The sequence below is a fragment of the Mesoplodon densirostris genome, chromosome 13, assembly GCF_025265405.1.
Source record: "Mesoplodon densirostris isolate mMesDen1 chromosome 13, mMesDen1 primary haplotype, whole genome shotgun sequence".
In the NCBI taxonomy this organism is placed as follows: Eukaryota; Metazoa; Chordata; class Mammalia; order Artiodactyla; family Ziphiidae; genus Mesoplodon; species Mesoplodon densirostris.
In genome coordinates, this window is record NC_082673.1 from 8746593 (window position 1) to 8771798 (window position 25206).

Consider the following 25206-nt stretch of genomic DNA (forward strand, 5'->3'; position numbering starts at 1 on the left):
TGGGGGCCAGCGTCCCAGGGTGCTCACCCCTCCGACACCGGGCTAACACGACACCCTCGGCCCAGGGCCTCATCGGAAAGGCGCTCCCCACACCCCGCCACCTCCACCCCCCCACACAATATGCAGGCCCTACAATTCCGGATGCAGCCCGCCCTACAGAGGGCGGGACATTCCCCTCCCTCACCTGGCCGACGATGACACTCACGTGCAAGGGGATTCCTTGTCAGACACATCAAGCAGGTAGCACCCTCTGAGACCGCAAGCAATGAAAAAACCCAACCCCAACAAAACAAAACAGTAAGCCTTCTGGAAAATACACCTACTGCTTCAAGCCTGTCCCAGCTTATCCTCAGCAAGGAGTTCATTTTGCAGAAGTGTGCAACCATGTCAAAGTCCGCCTTCCCAGCCAGGCTGCCTGCATGGTGTCTCTTTTCCTCCCGGGACTAACTGCCCTCATCTCTGTGCCACACACTACTTTAAGAGACATTAACTGGGCCGGACGCTCTGAAAACTGACATCAACCCATGAAATCAGCGCTCTGTGGGTCCAGTGCTGCAGTCAGCTGTGATCCACACTCTGTCACAAGACAGATGCTTTACCATCCGAGGCCCAGCGGGATTCTCAGAGATGGTGTTGAACACCTTGGTGAAGTCAGGAAAAGTTACAAGATTGTATCCTGATCACTTGTCCAGAAAGCTTATCAAAATGCACAGTGAGAACCTACACTTGGTAAACCTGCAGTGTCTTTTCTATCCACTGAAAAATAAAATCTTTGCTTCTTTTTTTTTTAAACATCTTTATTGGAGTGTAATTGCTTTACAATAGTGTGTTAGTTTCTGCTTTATAACAAAGTGAATCAGCTATACATATACATATATGCCCATATCTCCTCCCTCTTGCATCTTCCTCCCTCCCACCCTAAAATTTTTAATTCTAGAATTTGCCTAGGATTGTCATGAGACATCAGTTTAGAGTTGCCCTGAATCTACTTTTCTTTCTTTAATACAAATGGGCCATTTGTCCCACGAGTGTCTTTGTCATCTCTTCTAATTTCCATGATTCCACAGAGGTTAACTGCCCAGAAGACGTTAGCTGGGGCTGTAGTTTTGAGAGTCCTGAAAAGCCTTAGCTGGTTCGCATTTAAGTCTTCCTTTTCCTACTCCCTGAACCACGCACACTTCGTTCATCGGAGTATTTACTGCTCTGCAGCCCACAGGGCAGTGACCTTCCCAGAGGCTGGTGTTAGGTTTCACTGCTGTTATCCCCTTCCCACAGAGCACAGGACCCGGGACATAGTAAAACTCATTAACTTCACTGGACAATTTACATGGTATTCCCACAAAAAAACAATGCAAATATAAATATTTGGGGGGCCATCTAGATGGTAAAGCAAATATAACATACATGGAGTATTCTGAAAACAAAACCGGACCACAGTCTGGTTCTGGGTGAGGGACAGGAATGGCCAGGGCAGGTCCAGCTAGAACCTCATCGGCTTCGTCGACTCGGCTGCCCTGCCCCACACCCCAAGTCTGTCCCTTTCCTCCCAATCCTGCCCCAGTTCAAAACCAAAGTGACGGTCAATGTCGCCACCTGTTCTGTTCAGGTGCCCCTAACTCGGCTCTCACTGACTCAGTTTTACGCTAACCTCCCTCCCTGACCCCTGTCTCAGCTCCAGCTTCACCAAACTCACAACCTCCCTCTCTGGCTGAGGTCACCGGGAACAAAAGTCACCATACACCCCGCTTGCGATCCTGCGCTCAGGCTGCACTGCAGCAAACTGTTGCAAATACTGGTCTCTTGGCTGTGTTCCAGAATAACCCAGCTAGGCTGCTGCCAAAGTTCCTAGGAGTATGACCCAATGAAATCTGACCGGCTAAAAAGGCTTAAGTCTCAAAGCTTTATGCCAGTTCCCGAGAAGCTAATGTTCAGGCAGAAAGCACAGGTATGCTTTTTTTTTGTTTTTTTTAAACATCTTTATTGGAGTATAATTGCTTTACAATGGTGTGATAGTTTCTGCTTTATAACAAAGTGAATCAGCTATACAGCATAGGTATGTTTTACAGGTGCTGTCCTGACTGGGGTCCCTTCCCTAGCAGTGGCTAAATATTTGTAATACCATCTTGGATAAAAGTCTTGTTCTAAATAGAACATTTCTGCTCAACATGTAATTCGGATCATCAGAATAAGCTTCTCTCAGCTTTATAAGCTAATGTAAAGATTTTAAGATACAGAGTAATCAAAATCACAGGATGGTAAATTTTAAAAGGCTTCCACAGTTTTCTCTATGCACCTGAATATGCATTCATTCGACAAATACTCTTGAAATCCCTGCCCTGCACTATAGCAATGAACAAGAGAGGCCACTTAGCTTACAGTCCAGTGGAGGAGAAAAACAAATAAAAATAAATTAAAAATTCATTTTGGTAAGTACTATATTAGGGTAAAAGAGTATATGGATGTAACAGGGAGGAGATATGGGGATATATGTATATGTCTAGCTGATTCACTTCGTTATAAAGCAGAAACTAACACACCACTGTAAAGCAGTTATACTCCAATAAAGACGTTAAAAAGAAAAGAGTATATGGGACAATGTGGATGAAAATAATCACTTGGGCAGAACCATCCTCTTGAATTTAAAGATATATAGCATTTCGAGGGAAAATCTTCTTTATAAATGTTAGCATTGTTCATATTTTTTTATTTTTTACTTAAAATTGACAAACTTTAATCTTAAGTCAAGAAGGAAATATTGATAATTCTTACAAAAGAATTTTAAAAGCCAAAACCGAAAAATAAAGGTAACAAAAACTTAGCAGTATTTCGGTATTCACATAAATAATTTTAGTCTATGTATGAGTCATATTTAAGAATAAAGTGAGGGGAAATCAAAATCTTGCAAAGTAAGCAGAGCTTTTCTAATTTCACAAAATTCAGAACAAATAAATGCCTGCTTTGGTCCAACCCTCCTCCCGGTCAGAATGTACAAACTCTGAATGCTTCCTACTGGCCTAAGTACTACAATGTTGAAACTACCAGCAAGGACTTGATCGAGTTAAAGAATTCTCCACATCTTAATAATTTTTATTTCTTTAGCTCCAACACTTACAAACATCAAGAGGACTTTGTGATCTGTCTTATGGCCCATACCATAAACCTAAAAAAAAAAAAAATCCACCTACGCAACACATAATTTTGGAGCACTTATTACATTCAAGGCAGCGTAGAAGACACAAAAACACAGCCTATATACTCTCAGTGCCCTTTTGATCTATGAGAGGGAAGTAAGACTTTTCCCTGTATCTGTTCATTCTAATATTTACTGAGCACCTACTACCCCCAATCATTTAAGCCCTGGAGATAAAAAGAAAACGAAACATGGTGTTTACCTACACCAAACATTAGGAGTAACTCTCCCAACCCTAACAATTACTCTAGACCAGGGTGAGTAAACTGTGACCCACCTCCTATTTTCATATGAACCAGGAGCTAAGAATGGTTTTCACTTCTTAAATCAGTTGAAAAGAAATCAAAAGAAAAATGTAATAACATGATCACGTGACCACAACGCTGCCCCCTGGTCAGAACAACTGTGGCAACCCCTCGGCAGCCAGCGATGGTGAGACAGGTAGGACTGAGCCAAGGAGCCCTGCTCTAAGCAAAAGAGAAAAAGCCCCCTTCTTCTGCTGAGCGTGAACAGGGAAGCAAGCAATGCCAACAGCCACCGGCTGCCATCCTGAATCCTGGAGGAGCCAGCCTCAGGAGGGCACAGACACCTGCACTGAGAGGGCGCGTGCCCTGAGGACACTTTGAGCCACTGATCCTACCACATTTGGTATGATCACATCCCATCTTTTTAAATGAAATCAATTCCTAAACTCTTTACGGGAGTTTGTGTCTGATGTCTGTTCCTAACACAGAGCTGCCCTTACAATCAAGCAAGAATGAAAGAGAACAGATCATCACGGTACAAAAGAAAATGTCTGTTTTGGTCGTGGTGGTATCACCCATATAGAGTAAGTGTAGTTAGGAAACGCTTACTGCGTGTCACTTTGCAGCCGATCTACGTAAGTATGATATGAGTAGTATTATCTCCCTTTGAAAGATGGAGAACTATTTAAAGATGCTTCGAGAGGTTTGTTGACGTACTAAAGGTTAAAACTGAGGGGCGGCGCTAGTACTTGCGTCCAGTTCAGTCTGATATTTTGTTGTCAGTGATTGGGTCACACTTTCATCTGCTGAAGGAACCCGTGAATCAATGAAGATGCTGAAACAGTTGACTGCAGAGGGCGCTACAGAAGCTCGTGCTGGGGGAGGGGGAAGTGGGTTGCAAAACCCAGTCTCTGGGGAGACGACGAAGGGAGAGTAAGAAGAACTGATGGAGGAGCTGCATCTTGAAGGACGTACAGGAGCCACATAGGGAAAGAGAAAGCGAGGAGCTGCCACGGAAGAAACAGCAAGTGCACATGCAGAGAGCAATTAAATATGGCTTAAATAATATAAATATAAAGAGAGCAAGGCTGAGAATGGCGAGAGAGGGTAAGAGAGGCAAGACCATGAAGTGCCTCCTAGATGGTGCTAAGAAATCTAAACTACACCTTGAGTACCCGGGGGAACTACTCAAGGTTTTCAAATAAGGAAGGGATATGATCCAACTTCCAATTAATGGAGAGGACAATGACAGAAGGATGAAATAGGACCAGTTATGAGTAATCTAAGCAACAACTACCGAGGATCTAAAACATTCAACTAAGGGAGCTCTGGAGTCAGAATTGGGATCTTGACTCCAGCTCCGACGTTTACGAGCTCCATGATCTTCGGCAAACTGATCTAAGCTTCCATTTCTTCATCGACAAAAAGGGAATTTAGAGGATTACTGCGAGAATTCAGTGCTGACATATAAAGAAGTACACAGTGTCTGACACATAGTTAGCAGTCAGTAACAGGTGCTATGTTTTTCCCCTGTCACTACTGTTATTAAGTGGAGAGTGTGTGGCATGGGATTAGAACCGTGCCAAGCAAAGAATCCTTGGGAAGACTATCCTTCAGGGAGCAGATAAAGAAAAGAAACAAGAAGAGCCCAGTGGATTTGGAATGACTCTCTGCTGATTCTAGAAAGACCTGAAGGAGAGAAGGCAAGGAGCCATACTACTCATTCACAGTATCTGGCTGGTCAGAGGAGGGAGAGTACAAGATCTTTGTGTCTTCTGTTTTGCTTTTCATTTAATGAGAAAGACTAAAGAAAGGGGTCCAGGCTGTGGGAGGGGGTGGAGGAGAGTTCTCAGGGAGAAGGTAAGTGACGGTTCAGGTCTCTGAGAAAGTGGTGTCCACTAAGGGTCCTCGAGAGAGACCCAGGACTCCGACCATAGCCTTGGCTTCCCTCTTAGGTGGGTGGGGGCTGCAGGTCCAGGAGCGCTGTGACTGCCAAGATTTTAAATCCTAACTGTGGTGTTGGCTCATCTTCACTCACCCACCACCCCGCTGGGCTGGCTCCTCAGTCTGAAGAAAGAAAAGGAGCTTTACTGAACTACGCATTCAAGACCTACTTTAGTTGTTGGGTACTTTCACGCCCAAAGCAGAGCAACAGCTTGCTGAGATTCTCAACTGGACTGGCTTTTGCAGCCACCATAGGTCCTAGACCGTGTCTGCTCATCAGCCTCACGTCAGTTGCCCCCCCAATGCCATGCAACTCAAAGGCCAACCCCACCCACCACTGAAGCGACGAGTACTCCTCAGGATGTCCTCTGGTTTCCCTGCACAACGGGAGGAAGCCACATGCCAGAACTGAATGGAAAGTAGTAGGTCCTGAGCTCAGAAAGTTGAAGATTTAAATAGCTGGGGCTGAAAACACCGGTAAACATCAAGTAAGAAACCACGGAGAGCCTGCAAGGCATTGTTGAGGGGCCAGGGAGAGGGAAGGTCTTGAATGTACGTAATTTATTCCAAATCAGTACTTACTTAAGCTGGTGAGCAGCACTCTGTCTTACTCAATCTCATTCTATCCTTATTCATCATCTCAAATGTCTCACCGAGCACAAGACCATTCCAACAGCTGACTTATCAACACAAATACTGCACTACCTCTAGAAGAAAAAACAAATACAAGTTGCTTATAAGCTTTGCACCTTCACATACATTAATTTCACCTTAAAAATGTCCTACTCTACATAACCTTACAGAGCAAAAGGGTAATTCTGTTTCACACATAAATCTACTAGTAACCACAGAGGTCATCAGTAACTGTATCTTAGACCTATGTCAGCCCTCGAGGCCTCCAAGTGTATTTACTGGTTAACAACTAAATAGACAGAGTAACTAAAACCCATAAAATAACCAAATAAATCTGAAAGTGCCAGAAAATAGAGAGTGCAGACATAGGTCTACAATTATATTGTCATATGGTTTTTGACAAAGGAACCAAAAGCAATCCGATGATGAAAGCCAAGTCTTTTCAACAAATGGTGCCATAACAACGGGATACCATAGGGAAAAACAAAAAACTAATCCAAAATTGATTTGAGATGGATCATAGACCTAAACACAAAAACTAAAACTACAAAATTTCTAGAGGAAAATATGGGAGGATAGCTTTGTGACTTGGGAATAGGAAAAGCTTATTAGACAAGATACAGAAAACAAAACCATAAAAAAAATCAACATTAAAAATACTCGCTCTTCAAAATATTTTATTGAAAAAATGAAAAGGCAAGCTATAGACTGGGGAAAATATTTGCAATATATACACCTGAAAAAACTTCTACCTAGAATATATAAAAATTCCAGCTCAATAACAAAAGGACAGAAAAGCAATAAAAATGGGCAAAAAAACCTAAACAGAAACTTCACAAAGGAACATAACAATGTATATGGCCAATAAGCACAAGAAAAAGTACATGACATCATAGTCATCAGGGAAAGACAATTTTAAACTACAATGAGAAGCCACTGAACACGCACCAGAATGGCTAAAATTAAGAAGACTGACAACCCCAAATGTTGGTAGATACAGAACAACTAAAACTCCCACACAGTGTTGGAAAGAGTTAAATTAAATTGTATAACCACTCTGGAAACACTTTGGCAGGTTTTTATTTTTATTTTTTTAATAAAACTAAATATACACCTACCCTATAACCCACTAATTCCTCTCCTGGGTATTTGCTCAAGAGAAATGAAGAAATATGTCCACCAAAAAAAGAAAAAATACTTCTCCAATATTACAATATTCATAGACTTTTCTTCATATTAGTCCAAACTAGGAAAAGGTCAAGTGTACATCAATAAAAGAATGGATCGCATGTCGTCCTACGGTCACACAATGAACTACTTGGCAATGAAAAGGAACAAGGCACTCATACCAGCAACATGGATAAGCCTCAAAAATATGCTGAGTCAAAGAAGGCTTACACAAAAAGTACTTACAAAATGAAGTTCTAGAACAGACAATACCAATCTACAGTGAGAAAAGTTAGCACAATGGTTGCTTGCCTCTGAGGGCTGAGGTGGTGGCAATGAAGAGGGTTGAGAGAATTTCCTGGAATCATGGAAATATTCTTCATCTTAGGTTGGGTTACCCAGATGTATACATTTATACAGACTCCTCAAATCATACACTAAGATTTGTGCAGTTTACTGTATGATAATATTACCTCAGTGGGGGAAGGGGGCAGGGGACCATAACAAATGTTGAGCTCTAATAACAGGCATGCATACATGTTGAGGAATGAGGTATACTGATGTCTACATCTTACTTTGAAATGCATAAAAGAATAGATTAATTGATGAGTATGATATAAAGCAAATATATGAAATGTTAACCACTGTAAAATCTGGATGGGATCATCATACAATTCTTTTAGCTTTGGTGTATATTTTAAATTTTTCCTAATAAAATGTTAGTTTAAAAAAACATAAAGTAATAAAGTACTTAGGTTAAATCTAATAAAAGAGGCATATCACTTTTGGATAAAATTATAACAATTCATTGTAAGACTGAAATAAGTAGGAAGTTACACTATGTTCATGTACAGGAAGACTCTATTATAAATGTGTATTTGTCCCAAACTGTTCTATAAATTCAGTACAATCCCAGTCAAAATCCTGAAATTTTTTCATGACACTTAACTTGATGAGCAGATTCTAAAAGGACACAGGCAAGGAAATGTCCAAAAACATCTAGGATAATGATGAAAAAGACAGGGCACAAGGACTTGCCCAATTCCACATGCCAGGAACAAAACAGAGCCACAGGTATCTACACACAAGAGGTGATACAGCAGATTAGTGTAGAAAGAAGACACATCAATTAATGGTACAGGAAATTTTCATTATCCATTCTTTAAAAATATTGAATCAGATCCCTACCTCACAATATATATAATATCTACACCCCATAGTTTAGACATCTAAACATGAAAGGCAAATTTTAAGATATTTTATAGAAAAAAGTAGAAAATGTTTTATGATCTGTTAGAAAAGATGTCTTAAATAAAGCACAAACCATAAAGTAGAAAATAGAAAAATGCTATTATCCATATATTAAAAATCTAAAAATTCTGTTCAACAAAATATACCACAGAAAATGACAATGTGAAGAATCACAGACTGGAAGAAGCCCTTTATCACACAATCAAATGGTTCAGGATAAAGAAAGAAATTCTACAAATCAAAAATTAAAATTAAAATTAAAAAACCTAAAAAATATAGGTTATATGTAAACAATTCACAGAAAAGGAAACTCAAATAGCTATCCTCACTGGTAACCTCACTGGTGATGAGGTAAATGCAAGTTTAAAACACAAAATGCTACTTCACACCCACTAAACTGGCAATAGCAATATTAAAGGTTACTGAGCGTTGGTAATATGGTTGCACCATACAGGTAGCTGTATTCACGGGGGGTGGGAGTGTAAAGTGAGATAACCATTTTGGGGTGAAAAAAAGGGTAATACCTAGTAAAGTTTAATATGTGTATTTTCTATGACCCAACAATTCCAATCTTAAATTATGCTCTAGAACAGGGGTCCCCAAACCCTGGGGGCCACAGACCAGTACTGGTCCGTGGCCGGTTTTACGACCGCTCCCCATCGCTCGCGTTACCGCCTGAGTTCCGCCTCCTGTCGGATCAGCGGTGACTGTGAACTGCGCAGGCGAGGGATCTCGGTCACAGGCTCCTTATGAGACTCTAACGCCTGATGATCTGAGGCAGACCTGAGGCGGTGATGCTAGCGCTGGGGAGCGGCTGCAAATACAGATTATCATTAGCAGAGAGGTTTGACTGTACAGAGACCATCATAAGTCAACTGCTCGCAGATTCATATCAAAACCCTATCAGTGAGTGACAAGTGACAATTAAGCCGCATCTGGTGGCAGGCTTTATAGTGGCAAGTGAGTCGATGTACTTCAATTGTACAGCTGCATCTGGTGGCAGGCTCTAAGTCAGAATCCGACACTTACTTTAGTCCGCACGTAGCCTGCCCGTTATTTTATTTACCGCTTCCATCCGCGCCTCTTTCCCACGCCGGGCACCTGTCTCAGTCACAGTTTGGGGAAGCCCACAAGCTAACCCGAGCCAAAATGAGTAAAAAACAAACGTCACTGGAGAACTTCTTTGAAAAGGGGGAAAGACCCAATGATGAGACAGCGGAAGACTCTAAGACTGCCAACAGAGAGAAGCTGCATTTAAAAGACCAAGAGTCCTACTTAAATCACGGGTTCACTGCAACAGGTGATTCACCTTCTGCAAGCCTGCTTTGTATAATACGTGGTGCCCTGCTATCCAACGAAGCCATGAAACCTTCAGAACTGCTTCGCCGATGGAGACCAAGCACCGCGCATTAAAAGACAAGCCTCTGGAGTTTTTCAAGAGAAAAAAATGTGAACACGAAGAACGGAAGCAATTATTAACAGCCACTACTTCGTGCTCTCAGCGTCTGCACGGAGAGCATCATTCTTAGCAGCTAACCGCGTTGCTAAAGCTAAGAAGCCCTTTACTTTGGTGAAGAGTCGATCCTGCCTGCTGCTAAGGACGTTTGTCATGAACTTTCAGGAAAGGCTGCAGTTCAACAGGTGGCACGTGTTCCTCTTTCGGCTAGCACCATAACTAGACGAATTGATGAAATAGCAAGGATACTGAGACACAATTGTTTGAGAGGATTAATGAGTCACCGTGGTACGCAATCCAGGTTGACGAGTCTACCGATGTTGACAACAAGGCAACAATGCTTGATTTTGTGTGATATATTTTTCAGGAGGATGTGCACGAGGACATGTTATGTGCACTTCTGTTGCTAACCAACAGCACAGCTGCAGAACTACTGAAGTCTTTGAATGATTACATATCAGGAAAACTGAACTGGTCATTTTGTGTCGGTATATGCACAGACAGCGGCTGCCGTGACTGGACAGCTTTCTGGTTTCACTACTCGGGTCAAAGAAGTAGCTTCTGAATGTGAGTCTACGCACTGTGTCATCCATAGAGAAATGTTGGCAGGCTGAAAAATGTCACCTGAACTTAACAACGTTTTGCAGGATGTGATTAAAATTATCAACCCCATTAAAGTACATGCCCTTAACTGCACATCTGTTTGCACAGCTCTGTGAGGAGATGGACACAGAACACACACGTCTTCTCTTATTCACAGAAGTGACGTGGCTTTCTAAAGGTAGATCACTGGCCAGAGTTTCTGAGTTACGAGAGCCACTCCAGAGATTTCTTTTAGAAAAGCAGTCACCACTGGCAGCACATTTCAGTGACACAGAATGGGTCACAAAACTTGCTTACTTGTGTGACATATTCCACCTGCTCAACGAACTCAATCTGTCACTTCAGGGGAGAAAGACAACTGTGCTCAAGTTGGCAGATAAAGTGGCTTCATTCAAAGCCAAACTGGAATTATAGGGGCGACGAGTGAACGTTGGGATTTTTGACATGTTTCAAACATCAGCAGAGATTTTGAAAGAGACTGAGCCAGGGCCTTCTTTCTTCCAGCTGGTGTATGATCCCCTATCTCAGCTTTCAAGAGACTTTGAGCATTACTTCCCAACCACAAAAGACCCCTGAGCTGGGCAGGAATGGATCCGCACCCCCTTTGTGAATAAGCCAGGTGAACAGACTTCCATGCTAGAAGAGGATCAACTGCTTGAGATCACAAATGACGGTGGCCTTAAAGGTATGTTTGAGACAACTTCAAATCTCCATACGTCTGGATTAAAGTCAAGACCGAATATCCTGAGATTGCCACGTAAGCACTGAAAAGCACGCTTGCGTTTCCAGTGTCCTATCTTTGTGAAGAACGGTTTTCTGCAGTGACAGAGACCAAAACGAGATCACAGAGTAGACTAGACACAAGCAACACACTTCAGGTGTCACTGTCTCCCGTCACCCCAGATGGGACCATCTAGTTGCGAGAAAACAAGCTCAGGGCTCCCACTGATTCTGCATTATGGTGAGTTGTATAATTATCTCATTATATATTACAATGTAATAATGATAGAAATAAAGTGCACAATAAATGTAATGTGCTTGAATCATCCCAAAACCATCCCCCTGCCCCCGCACCCTATGTCTGTGGAAATTGTCTTCCATGAAACCAGTCCCTGGTGCCAAAAAGGTTGGGGACCGCTGCTCTAGAAAAACACTTAGACATGTATAGGATGGATAGCTCTAAGAGTGTTCAGAGCAGCAGTTTTTGAAAGAAGAAAAATGAAAACAAAGTGGTCTTGGACTCCAAAATGGTTAAAGAAAAAGTAGCACATTCATACAGTGAAGAACTATATATATGAAAACAAACAGCCAGTTTGGTACAATCTCAAACAGTGTCGAATTAATGTGCCAAGTGTGAACCTATTCATAAAACTTTTAACATGTGCTAAACAAGTGTATATGTATGTATATATATATGTATATATTTATGTTTCTATACATAGGGATATAGATATACTTCCTAAGCAATTTTCATATATATGGCATTTAACAGCAGATATATTTTATGCAAATGGATATACAATATATAATATGCAACATAACATTACACAACATATATTACATATTACATATTGCAAAGAAATGCATGACAATGATTATCACAAAATATTTAAGAGCGGTTGAAAATGGATAATACAGGACAGGAGAAACCAAGAATTTGGTAACATTTTACTTCCTCATCTGTATGGTGGATACGTGGTAACCACTGCATTGCTCTTTATATCTCTGTAAACGTCTTAATATGTAATATTTCAAATAGATACAGTTTTAAAGAACAGTACATAGAAATATTTGTATTCTGAAAGTTAGAGAGATGGCACGCTACCAAAAAGCAAAAAGCATGAAACAATTTATAAATACTTTATAAAATTCAGTAAATGACAGCCATCTTATTCAAACTGACTTGATTCAAAGAATGGAAAAGTTAAATGTTAGGTATTCTTTCAATAAACACAACACAGATTTTCATTTTCATGTAAGGGAAAGAAATTAACTTCTAAATAAAATATACCTGTGAACCTAAGACCAATCAAAGATTTTCCAGGAGACCAATTCAGGAAAACTGAATTAAAACAGAGTGTGAAAGACAGCGTGAGAAACTGTATATTAGCAATATAGTAAACAAGAACCAGAAGTTAGAGACAGAAGAGAACCACAAGACAGCACCGAGTCTGCACTAGGGAATAACAGCAAAGGCTGTGAAACCTATATAAGATATGAGAAACGGCAGCTATACAATACTGGTGATAGAGTAAAATTATTTTCTCAAGTCATATTTTCTTACTCAAAATTAAGACTGTTGCTTGCTGGCTTCCATACAGAATGAGTCACAGGGTTAAATCGGTAGGAACACATGCAGGAGAGAAACGCTGGCACCTCTCCAAGTACAGCAATAATGGTTTCCCCTCTAACCAGACACCCTCCCGCCCACCACCCCCAGTCCCACCTGCGTTAGAGCACAGAGAGCCTCTACTGCACATGAGAGCAGTCGTACTACAGCCAGAAGGGCTAGGCAAGCCACCCGGAACTCGCAGGGGCCAAAGAACAGCACCAGTCCTTCCAAAGATCTTATGTGACTATCTTTTCTAAAGATTTATTCACCAAGTAAAAATGCTGGAGAGGGTCTGGAGAAAAGGGAACCCTCTTGCACTGTTGGTGGGAATGTGAATTGGTACAGCCACTATGGAGAACAGTATGGAGGTTCCTTAAAAAACTACAAATAGAACTACCATATGACCCAGCAATCCCACTACTGGGCATATACCCTGAGAAAACCATAATTCAAAGAGAGTCACGTACCACAATGTTCACTGCAGCTCTATTTACAATAGCCAGGACATGGAAGCAACCTAAGTGTCCATCAACAGATGAATGGATAAAGGAGATGTGGCACATATATACAATGGAATATTACTCAGCCATAAAAAGAAACTAAATTGAGTTATTTGTAGTGAGGTGGATGGACCTAGAGTCTGTCATACAGAATGAAGTAAGTCGGAAAGAGAAAAACAAACACCATATGCTAACACATATATATGGAATCTAAAAAAAAAAAAAAAAAAAAAAATTGGTTCTGAAGCACCTAGGGGCAGGACAGGAATAAAGACGCAGACATAGAGAATGGACCTGAGGACACAGGGAGGGGGAAGGGTAAGCTGGGATGAAGTGAGAGAGTGGCATGGACATATACACACTAGCAAATGTAAAATAGATAGTTAGTGGGAAGCAGCCACATAGCACAGGGAGATCAGCTCGGTGCTTTGTGACCACCTAGAGGGGTGGGATAGGGAGGGTGGGAGGGAGGGAGACGCAAGAGGGAAGAGATATGGGGACATATGTATATGTGTAACTGATTCACTTTGTTATAAAGCAGAAACTAACACACCATTGTAAAGCAATTATACTCCAATAAAGACGTAAAAAAAAGATTTATTCACCAAGTAAGCTCAAAATTTCCTTTGAGTCTAACAGGTTATCTACAGCAAATCTGTCCTCAGGTGTCATCAATCTGATGAGAACTAAATTACACTCACTGATTTGCCATTAAAAGATAGCCCCATCAGCCAGAGGTAAACAAGACACACCCTTGAAAAACAAATATTAAATGCAGACCAAATGCCTGAAGCACTCTCATTAAAAAATAATAACGACTGATGAGGAAATACCTTGGCTCCCAGCACTACCAGGAAGTGAAATGGCTAAAGCGCTCGCCTCTGGAATAGGTGCCCCTACAGTGGCACACAGAGATGAAGAGAAGGAAGAAATGAACATCCTAACAGGCACGGATGCTGGGGCAGCAGATACTGAAACACCGGAGCCAGCCTGAGCACACTCACGTCTCCTGACAGATGGCTGAGGCTTTCCCCAGAGATCTGGGTAAACTGCGAAAGGGTTCTATGTACATACAGGATTTATTAAAGGGAAGTGAATTTTAAAATGTTCTGTATCTTAGTACAGAATGAAGTCAAACCACGTGGGAGATGCAGAAGTACCCAAGACATAAACTAAGTTGCATATTTTCATGATATTAAAACTGCGCACGAGTAGCATCAAAAGATTGAAATATATCTGAGCTCCAGTAACAGAAGACAGCACAGATCTGGGAGGGGTTCGAGGGTAAATCAGCAACTTGAAGGGTGATGTGCAGATGGGATACTTACACCCCCAGAGGAAGACAGAAATGGGTCAAGTGATACTCAGAGCCCAGTACAAACATGCCCTCTAGAACATCCACTTCACTTAAACAGATGCTACACAATATAACAGAAAATGATTTGTTTAAATAAATCATAAAACAGTTTCAAGCATGCAGTAGCCTGCTTCGCTCTACAGCCTTATATATTCTCCAAAGTTTTATACTCACCTTTACCATTAGAGGTACTTTAATGAAAAATCTGAGGAACAGGAAGGTGTGTAAAATTGATTTTAGGGCTACCACAACTCTGAATAATTCTTTCCGTTGGAGACCAGGATTAGAAATTTTGAGTGACCTGCCACACGGTTCTTAAATGGATACGAATCCAGGTCATCAGACTTTCCCAAACTACATTGCATTGTTTTTCTGGAGAAAATAAGGTTTATTCTACTGGGACCAGAGAACGCAGGGGCTAAATTTCCAATACTAACTAAAAATAGAGTGGACAGCCCACACGATCCTTTATCCAACGTACCCTGTTGGTAATCTGCTGAAAATCAGAACTGCTCATTTCCTAGTAATCTCTCTGAGACACACGATTTTAGAGCAAAGCTAAAGTATGGAACTCTCCTTTTACTTCCTAAGCCAAAAACAGGTTGTGAAAATTGTGTTCAAGAATTCCCTCAGAACATTTTTTAGCCCTTGGTTTCACACAATCTGGCCAGGTGGTCAAAACGCTGTTCATCTGAACACAAAACAGCACACAGTTCTTACAGTGGAAGAATTATGGCGCTCCTATGTTTTCATTCTAGAATGGCTAGTGGAGGATTAAACAACTGGCCCTAACTGACATTCTCTGGCTAAAGAAAGGGAATTTCACTAAGGCCTCCTCATTCACGGCAGCCATCAGCAATGTATTGTATCTGTTAATTACTAAGTAGTCTAAGAAATGCTGAAAGGAAAAAGGAAGGCAAAGAATTCTAAGTGATTAACACCCATCAAATATCTGAAAATGTATAAATTTTACAGACTATCAATGCACTGAATTCTGAATACAGTAAGCCTAAAGAAATAAGACTGCTAGGGGCCAACTCTTACTACTAAATCCAAAACCTTTTGTTAGAGATTTTTAGAGAACTAAACAGCAGTGGCTGAGCATTTTGTAAGTAGATGTCCATCAATGGTTTTGAGTATGTACAGGGCTGATTAAATTTTAAAAACTAGTTGGTGTTACATAACCTGAAGCTTCAAATTGAAAGAGGAAAAATTGTTCTACAGTGACACCTACCGGTAAAGCATGATGTAGTAGCAGGACACTATTAGACAAAATAAACAGTCGGATGTTTCCACTCCTGTAGCAAGTTAGAAGCTACAGGGAAAGACTGATTGATACTCCAAAGGGAAAAGCTAAACAAAAACATTATACATACCAGTGTCTGTAACTACAAAATAAGTCCCAAAGCACATCATTATTCTTTTTAACCAAGATTTTCAAATCAATAAATCTGAAAGAGGTTTCCCTGGGCCTCAACTGGCCATGCAAGTCAAGATTTTATATGCAAGTTAAAATGTCCAATTTACTCATGTTTCTTTTATATTTTAAAGAATAAAACTGGAAAAGGTAAAACTGAGCTCTGTAAAAAACTAGACATTTAATGTTCTCAATTTAAGTTGAAGAGTTAAACAAAAAACAGACACCTGCTTTAAAAATCCAAGTGTTATGTAAATCCCCAAAGTCACAGTTTCAAAGCACTTTTGAAAAAAATGACCACCAACATAAACAGAAGTCCAGATAATCACATTTTCCCTAAAATGCATGCTTCAAAGGACTGGGTCCTTTTTCCACTGTACTTTCATGCACAAATTTAAGAAATAATAATGTTTAATATGACCAACGTCATCATCAACTTCAAACTCTCAATACAAAACATCTCAAAAAACACACTATTTCAGCCCATGTACTTCTTCTCAAACTAAGATTTTCAAATATACTGTTTCACACATAATTTTAGTAAAAGAAAAGTTAATCAGTGATATGACAAAAAGAACACTTTTCTTAAATAACTAGGTGTAATATGCCACAGAGAGCCAGAAGGAAACTTAAAAGATAATCTACTTTAAGATTTCCATAAAATCTTATAAAATTAGAGAACCTAAAGTCCAGTACTATAATATAATGATCGAATAAGAGAAAACGTGGGTTTAGTCTTGGATCACCCATTAACTAGTTGGGTTTCCAAGAAGTGCATAACCTTTAATGAGCCAGACAATCTTTCTGGGCCTCACGGTAACACCACAGCTAAAATTTCTTCAGCTTCTATGATTTCCCCATCACATGGGATTGACCTGGGCATCAATGTCTACACATCAGTGACCCAATAAACACAGCAACAAAAGAGAGTGGCTCGATCTTTCCGGTATACCCTACTATAAGAAACCAATATAAAAAGAATCAAACTTTCACACTGCAGTGTAACTGCTTACAACTGAGAGAATCCTCCTCACCATCTTCAGTGCCTTCTACCTGGCACACAGTCAGAACTCACCATTTCCTCAAAAAAACAGCTGCAGAAAAAGAATGCTCATTATGTAACACGCAACACTCCAATACCAACTCTCTGTTTGGGGATTTTTCTGGTAATACAGATACTTCTCTCTCTTACATGTTCTCTTTTATACACTATGTCTGTTTCGTGACAATTATAGAATCGATGTGTAAAATGCTTAAAAGGCTGTAGGTCCTCAAATACAGACAGAACTTGCTCTAAAATGCCTGAATATGAAAGTTGGAATATATTCATTTAGGTCCTAACATTTCCTAAATGTATTACCTACCTGTTAAAACTAGTTTAGTTCTTGAACTACTGGGGGTGGGAATATAATACACACTTCCTAATACTAATTCCCACCAACAACAGGCCATATAATGAAGCCACTGCTTCGGATATAGTTAACCCACTCTACCCACGACTGCAAAGGACAAAATGGAACAAAGATGTGCTTTCCTTGTAAACAGCTACAGAAAACTTTTGAAAACAATTAACATTAAAGTCTTGTTTATCAGCTTTCTCTGCTTGGTGCTTAAGCTGCCCAATGGGCTCTTCTCATTTAGAAACTTTAACAAGGGGAGCTAGAGCTGCCTGAGACAGTGCATCTACCCGTCTGCCTGTTTAAGTCAACTGACTGGCATTTAAGGGCAAGTGGCAAAGGAACACAAACTTTTACTTATGCCAGAGGTAAATTAACATGCTTGTTTTCAAATTCAAACGGTACTTTTTCTCTGCAAATATTAGTTCTCAGAGTGTAAATTTATGCAATGATTTTAATTGCACTACCATTTAAATTTATTCATCCACTAATGAAATAATGTATTGAGCAACTATTAAGGGCCAGACCCACTCTAGGAGTTGGGAATAGGGGTGAACAAGAAGGAGTGAGTGAGACAGCAAGGCAATACGTGTGAAAATAAATAATGTCGGAGAGTGGTAAGTGCCATTTAAAAAACAGTTCTTTAGAGTATGACTATAGTATTCTGATTGACTTTCTTGATACATATAAATACATTACTTGTAGACCTCAGGAAACAAAGAATCTAAAATCATTTCAAAAAGAAAGTTTACAGCTCACATTCAATACACATGTGTATTGCAGTTTCAATATCCTAAATATGAGTCAAAGGAAGTATAAAAGAAACCGAGAACCACTGAAATATGAGATGAAACAGATTTAAAACATCTGTTCTCCCTCTTTCCTGGATAAGCACATGGAAGAGAAAGGTGAATATCCAATAGATGTTTTTAAAAGACAAAGGGAAAAAACGGAGAAGCTCGCCCAGTATTCGCACCATAAGAAAGCTACATAAAAGCAAAAATATCTAAGATAATCTTCGAGAACATTCAGATCACTCCCACACACTCACCCCTGCAGCCCTCATAGAATATTCTCCTTTGAGTTGCTCTTAAAAGCTGCTGGTTTGGCAGGAACTTATTTTCTCTAACTTTGGCTCATTTCCAAACTCCCCAAAATATGCACGGCAAAGGTAAACAGTTTCTCTTACTCCCATCACCAATTACACGGCAAGCCAAGAAAGAGTAGATCAATACGATCTCCATCTCGGCTGCGCACTGCAGGTGAAGGATCCGCCGGGAAGGGGCTCCCCGGCGTGACCAACCCGAGGCCGCGGACCCCGCTCGGCCCGGCCCCTCCAGCCCGCCCGCCAGGCCCACCGAGCGCGGCCTCCGCCCCGCGGCCAAATGAGGAACGACGGGGAGGATGGAGGAGACGCTCCGCGGCATCTGGGGCGGTGGACCCGCAGCGCCCGCCGCCCGGGCCCCATCCCCAGGGCCGGCCCCGAACCCCGGACCCGGACCCCGGACCCGTAGCGCCTCTGACCTTTCCGGGCCCCGGCGCTGCTGCTGCCGCCGCCGCTGGTGCAGCTGCTCGGGCTGCTGGAACTGCTGCTGCTGCTGCTGTTGCCGCCGCCGCCCTTGGCATTCTTGCGCGGGGCCATGGCGGGCACCGCTGGAGCAGGCGAGGGGTGGGGGGCTCCCTCAGGGCGTGGGGGACGGGGGCGGCGCGGGGCGCGCTGACTGCGGCGGACGCTGCAGCGGGTGCAGGCTGCGGCTTCTACAGCCGCACGGGTGTCTCGGCACCGCCCGCAGCGCCTCTGAGGACTTTGGCCCGCGTGCCTCCTGCGCGCGCCCGGACCTCGCGTGCGCCGAGCCGGTGACTGCCCTCCCGACGCGAGAGCGCGCCTCTCTCCCGCCCCGAGGCCACGCCCCTTCTCGCCTGAGCCCCGCCCCCTCCCCGCCCGCGGAAAGCTGAGTGACGGGACATGAAGCCAATCACAAGGGTTCCTATGAGGGGGACGGAACCCGGCCGCGCTCCCCCACCCGCTACAGATTTAGGGCTGTTCTGGCGCGACGCAGCAGCCTGCGAGCGCGAGCTGCTTTCGACTTTCCAGTCTGTCCCGGTCCTTTGGAACGTGGCAGACGTGGAAGGCGAGAGGGCTCTCGCGAGCGTTGGCGGACCCTGTACGATCGGGATGGGGCGGGGTGCGGGGGCGGGGCGCGGGGGGCGGGACGGGCGACACGTGTGCAACGTCTGGACAGAGCCCACCTCCTCCTGGCCTTTCACCTGGAATTTTGTTCATGTCCCACGTCCCTGTGCACACAGACGCCAAGGGATGCAACACCCCTTCTTGCGAAAAAAATTGTATTTCGTCAGTATTAATGTTAGGACATTTCTGAAATGGTGATGTTAGGACTAATTAAATGCTTAAGCTATAAGCAGTTGATCTGTTCGGTTTTAAAGCAGGACTTCACACTTCGTTTGTGCCATCAACATTTTCAGACGATCTTAGTTAAGAGATGCAAATGTAAATGTAAAGCAAAAATTCATTTTCTTGCCCTGCAGGGCACCCTCTGTCTGAAATCTCTCTCCTCCGAGCTACCGTCTACATTTCTCTTCCCTTGATGTCGCCAACTGTGGGTCCCCCGTGCAGTCGCAGATTTCCTGGGCCTTCAGCTGTTTCTGAATTCCACACATGGTCTTAAAAATATATGGGTCCCTGGATGAGCCAGACGGGGATTTGAGGTCAGGGACGTCGTCATCATCTTTTAGTGTCGCCAATTGCCAGCACAATGCCTGGTGCGTAACAGAGAAGCCAGACATGCTTGGTGATTTGATACGTTTCTGGTAACTGCTTAACACCTTGCCCCAATTCTTGACCATGTTTCCGAGCACCGCCTGGGAGTGTCTCGAGAGGGCGGAGGAACTAGAGACATGGTTGCAGAGTGGCATCTGCTTTTATTCCTCTTCTCTAGCCCTGCCACCCTGCACTGGCTGGTCCCTGGCCCCATCCGCCTCTTCTGATTCACAGAAGCCCACTGAGGGTTGTGTTGCATCATGAGGAGAAGGCCTCTCTCTCCTTTTTGTGAAATAATGCTAGATAGTTACCAAGGTAGAGCAGGGCAGGGCAGGGAAGCTCACAGAGTTTTTACTAAAGCAGCTCTTTCAGCTTTTAGCTTACCGTCTCCTTCTGCCTTCACACAGCTTTTCCCCCTACAGGGCCCCTTATCAATGGGAGGGAAGAGCTGGGCTAAGAGACAAATCTAAGTGAAAGAACTTAATATAAAATCATAATGAGAACTAAGTTGAGAAAACAATGCTCAAGATATTTGAACTCAAATTCTGACAAAACCCTTTCACTGTGTACCTTTTTTAAGGATGAGGTAACTCAGGCCCAGAGAGGTTACATAAAGTAAGGATATCACAGAGCTCGTAAATGATGGAGCAGGGATGTGAACTCGGTCCATCTGGCTCCAGAGTGTATGGTCCAAATTATCCTTCCAGGACAAGGCTTAGTCTTGAGCAGAGAATGTCTCGCCGCCTCCTTCTTCTCTTAGCAGATTTCTCCCAGAAACTGCTTTGGTCCTACCTGCAAAGATAGGTCTGAAAAAAAAACCTGATGGTGGGTACTTAACAAGGTCTACCTCTCTGAGGAAATCAAGTTACATTGGTAACTGACTCCACAATGTCGTGAGGTGATGTTTTGCTTCTGCATTTCCAGAAACCAAATTTGGTACCATTGAGAAGATACATAGCTGTGTATCTTAGTACCAGGACAAAATAGAAGCTTTGTAAATACAGATCACAGGAAGTTAGAGGTTTCCTGACTTCCTCCTTCTAATGCAATAAACAGTTACAATGACATTTATATACTCAGTATTATACAATAAAACTTATAACAATATTCATGACATTAGATACTGTCAGTTACACACAATTTAGTTTCAGGGACTCAACTCTCCCAAGCTAAGTACCAGTATTATATATTTTACATCTGTTTTTACTTCCCTTCTTATGAGCATTAAAAAACACAAAGCTGACCTTGGATCCATGAATCTTTTTACATAGGGCCTTTTCTCAGCACTGGGATGGAGAAGATGAGGAAGTCAAGTTACCTCCAAAAGTAAACAAAAGGTCAAAGGTCTCTTGTTAGCCCATCCTCATTTTTGTGATTTCTGAGTAAGCTATGAATGAACCCTGGGTGAAGCAATGTTAAAAGGATCATAAAGACAAGACTTAACTAGGACAATGTATTAAAATACTAATTGAAGAGAGCTTTTGAACTAGGCCAAATGTGCCTTTCAGATATTTCCATAAACTTTCCATTGGCTTCACCACTGGGATTTGCAAGTGAGAACCTGAGGACAAGATTTGTCCTAGTTGGTTTTTTTCCCCTCGTGTTGACCCTTCGCAACCTCCAGTTAAATGCTTCCCAAATTAAGTATTTCTAGACTTATGTATACCTACTAGAACACTGTTTTAAACTCGCATTTTACCTGTTTCCTAGAAAGTGGCTCTCATTTGTAAGCAGTCTTCCTAAATGAAATTTTATTATTGCAAACTAAAAATGAGTATTTCCCTGTTTTTATTTTTCATAGTAAATTCTTCTCTAGCGGAAAAAATGAAGTTCAACTGATCGTGATGATTCAGTTATGTGTTTTCATTTTACATCAGTAGAATGTGTTGCAATGAGGGCCATGTCGGTAAATACAAGAACATTTTTAAAGCATTCTGTACTCAAAGGGTTCCCAAAGCAATTATTCCCGTATGAGTTGTATCTCAACAAGTAAATGAACTGCCATTTTCATCAAACAGCTTGACTTTATATTACTAGAGAAAAAACAAACCTGGCTAGTATCTGTATCATAAATACATAGAATGAATTCATATAAGAAGACGTAGGGCTTCCCTGGTGGCACAGTGGTTGAGAGTCCGCCTGCCGATGCAGGGGACATGGGTTCATGCCCCAGTCCGGGAGGATCCCACATGCCGCAGAGCGGCTGGGCCCGTGAGCCATGGCCGCTGAGCCTGCGCATCCGGAGCCTGTGCTCCACAATGGTAGAGGCCACAGCAGTGAGAGGCTGGCGTACTGCAAAAAAAAAAAAAAAAAATTTGGTCAATCTCACATAGGTTATTGTGTACTGTCAGTTCAGGTTTTCAACTAATCCTTAAAAAAAGAAAGCCAAGTCTCAAGTTAAAAGGATCACTTCAAGTATTAAAGCTCTATCACTAGACTCATTCGACTCAAATTCAGGTTCTCAGAAGAAGCAGATCTTATAAGCAGCAATGCTTACTGAATTACGCTTATTCAAGTCTAATTTCGGCTGTGTGTACAGGCAGTTGTAGAGGAAGGGTGACCGTCGCGAAGTGATGTGACGTCCCCCCCTACTCTCTTACCATCACTTGCCTCAAAGCATCAAGGAAAGATGTGGGAGGTCCCCCTGCCTCTTCCTTTTCTGCTATTCTCCAGGGACCCTCCCCCTTCAGAGCTGCCCGTGATGGTGCAAGGATAACCGCCATTCACTCTGCTGCAGATGTTGGCACACAGGAAAAGGGGGGCATGCAGAGTGTGGGTGCCAGCTGCTCCCTTACCCCCTGGCCTTTTCTCCCCGGCCTGTCAACAAAACAGGCCTAGATACTCTCAGTCTGGGAGATGCTGTGGACTCAGATCTAAAGTGCTTTCCATGGCTGAGGCTTAGAGAGCAGGTGAAAAGTCCTGAAGTTATTGGGAAGAATCTCCACAGAGCAACTGAAAGTCCTTCCTCCTGGACCCACACTTGGAACTCCGAGTAAAAATACAAGGTGGAAGGGTGGAAAGATGGCAGATTCAGCATGACTGGCAAAAACCTGGCCTCCCTCTGGCTCAGATCTTATAGAATAACAGCTCTGCAAATAAATAAGGCGCCACGCCAGGCCAAAAATACTTTCTACTGGGAGTCAGGGGCACGGAGCCTTACAGCAGTCAGCAGTGCCAGGGAAGCATGACTGATGCAATCCATCTCTGGGGCCCATTGCTCTCCCCACTTACAAGCCCTCACTCCAGGCCAGGTATCCCTCTTCTCAGTTATTCTAGCAGGAGTGGAGGGGGTTTCTTTCCGTCATCACCGTAAGCAGGTTGTAATCAGGTTGTGTTCCCATCTCTACACTGGACCACAGGGCCCTACACATAGTAGGCTGGCCGTCGGGTCATTGGGGGCTAATGGAACAGCATTTTGTGATACCTTCTCTAAGCTTCCACATTCCAAAAGGATTACCGGTCCCCAAGGCCGTAATTCTGCAGCTGCTCTGAACAGTTTTCAGTTGTCTCCTAGACGGCCAAAAGCTGGAGCCAGAACCTGGAGAGGGAAGTAGCATCTTCCCTACCCTTTGCGGAATCAGTCCCATGACCGTGACTGAGGGATGGTTTCCCCACGCGGTGTCTGTCCCTCCCCCGCCATTTGCTTACTTCCCCATCCCACTCAGAGAGCCCCGTACAGTTAGAAGTGCTATAAAGAGGGTCTCCAAGGTTCGCATCTTGACCTGTGGATCTTTGGGCCACAGCCACTATCAGTCCTTTTCTTCTAAGATAACAGGGACGGGGCCACCGGAGTCCCGAGGCCAGAGCCTCCGGTCCACCTCCACATCCCGAGCGCGCTCTCCTGGAGATAGGGAATCTTGGCATCCAAGGCCTTCCTCTCTCCGTGGTCCCGTCCTGGGTGACCTGGAAGGCTTTGGAAGAATGAGGAGCTGGACTTCTGACGACACTTGGGGGAACTTAGTTGGCTGGTGAGCAGCAAACGCACTCACTGTGTCCTTCATTTTGAAGCTGGTGCTTCAGTTCCTCGGATCCACATCCTGCTATTTTCAGAACTGTACAGGCCAGAAAAGATTTGGACATTTGCTGATAGGGTGACACATGCTTCAGGGGTTTTATTTCCCTGCAGTTTTTGAGATTTTGGCAGTTTGCCATATAGACATTGACAATATTGTCAGGGCTTTATCTTTTAGTATTGTGACCCTTTTTCTTGAAAGCTAATTTTGATGGGAGGACAAAATATGTCATCTGAAGATCTGTGTGGAGGAAGGGGCCAGAATAAAGGATCAAGGACAGATGAGATGGAAAATGCTATTTTTTTGTAAACAGCAGCAACTGTTTCCCTATTCTTACATAAGTTAGGCATCCAATTAATTGATTTTCCTTAGACTAAGAAAAATATAATTTTTATAAGATAACTGTATTTTTTTAAATGTAGTTATAAAATATAGTTATATTTTATAGTTATAAACTGTATAGTTTATACTGTATTTTATAGTTATAAACTGTTATTTAGTTAACTATATAGTTATCTTATAAAAGATAACTATATTTTTAAAGTACTACTTAAATGACTAGTTTTAAAGATGTTGATGCGATAACTATATATTTTTTTAAAGTACTATTCAGATAATTTGAGAAACTTCTCACATTCAAAAACTAAGGGAAATCTTATTTCCCAAATTCTACTAACATTTCTTATCTTCTCACTTGTAACTTTGGCATTGTGGCCTTTTAAAATTTTGTCCTTGACATTTACATGAATAAGCTTTTTCACCATCTTCATTGATGCTTTTTGTACGAGTTAAAGCTGTTCAGGTTAAAAATGAGATTTGCTCCCAGTTTCTTAATTCTTAAATAATGACATCGGCCCTAACCATTTCCAAGGAGACTGAATGTGTTCATCTATAATCAGAGAATATTAACAGTTCTGTTCAA

The 25206-nt window shown here is 42.4% G+C and overlaps 1 protein-coding gene across 5 annotated transcripts in view; it reads right to left on the bottom strand.

Annotated features, from left to right (window-relative positions):
* Positions 1-19373, bottom strand: part of ASPH (aspartate beta-hydroxylase) — a 229628-nt gene extending 210255 nt beyond the window's left edge. For 3 of the 5 annotated variants that reach the window (XM_060116093.1, XM_060116095.1, XM_060116096.1), the window contains exon 1: positions 19017-19373. In XM_060116093.1, coding sequence (XP_059972076.1) covers positions 19017-19134 — 118 coding nt within the window. In that variant the 5' untranslated portion in view covers positions 19135-19373. The remainder of the gene's footprint in view (positions 1-19016) is intronic. The other 2 variants (XM_060116094.1, XM_060116092.1) reach the window with 1 other exon arrangement.
* Between the last annotated feature and the right edge of the window lie 5833 nt (positions 19374-25206).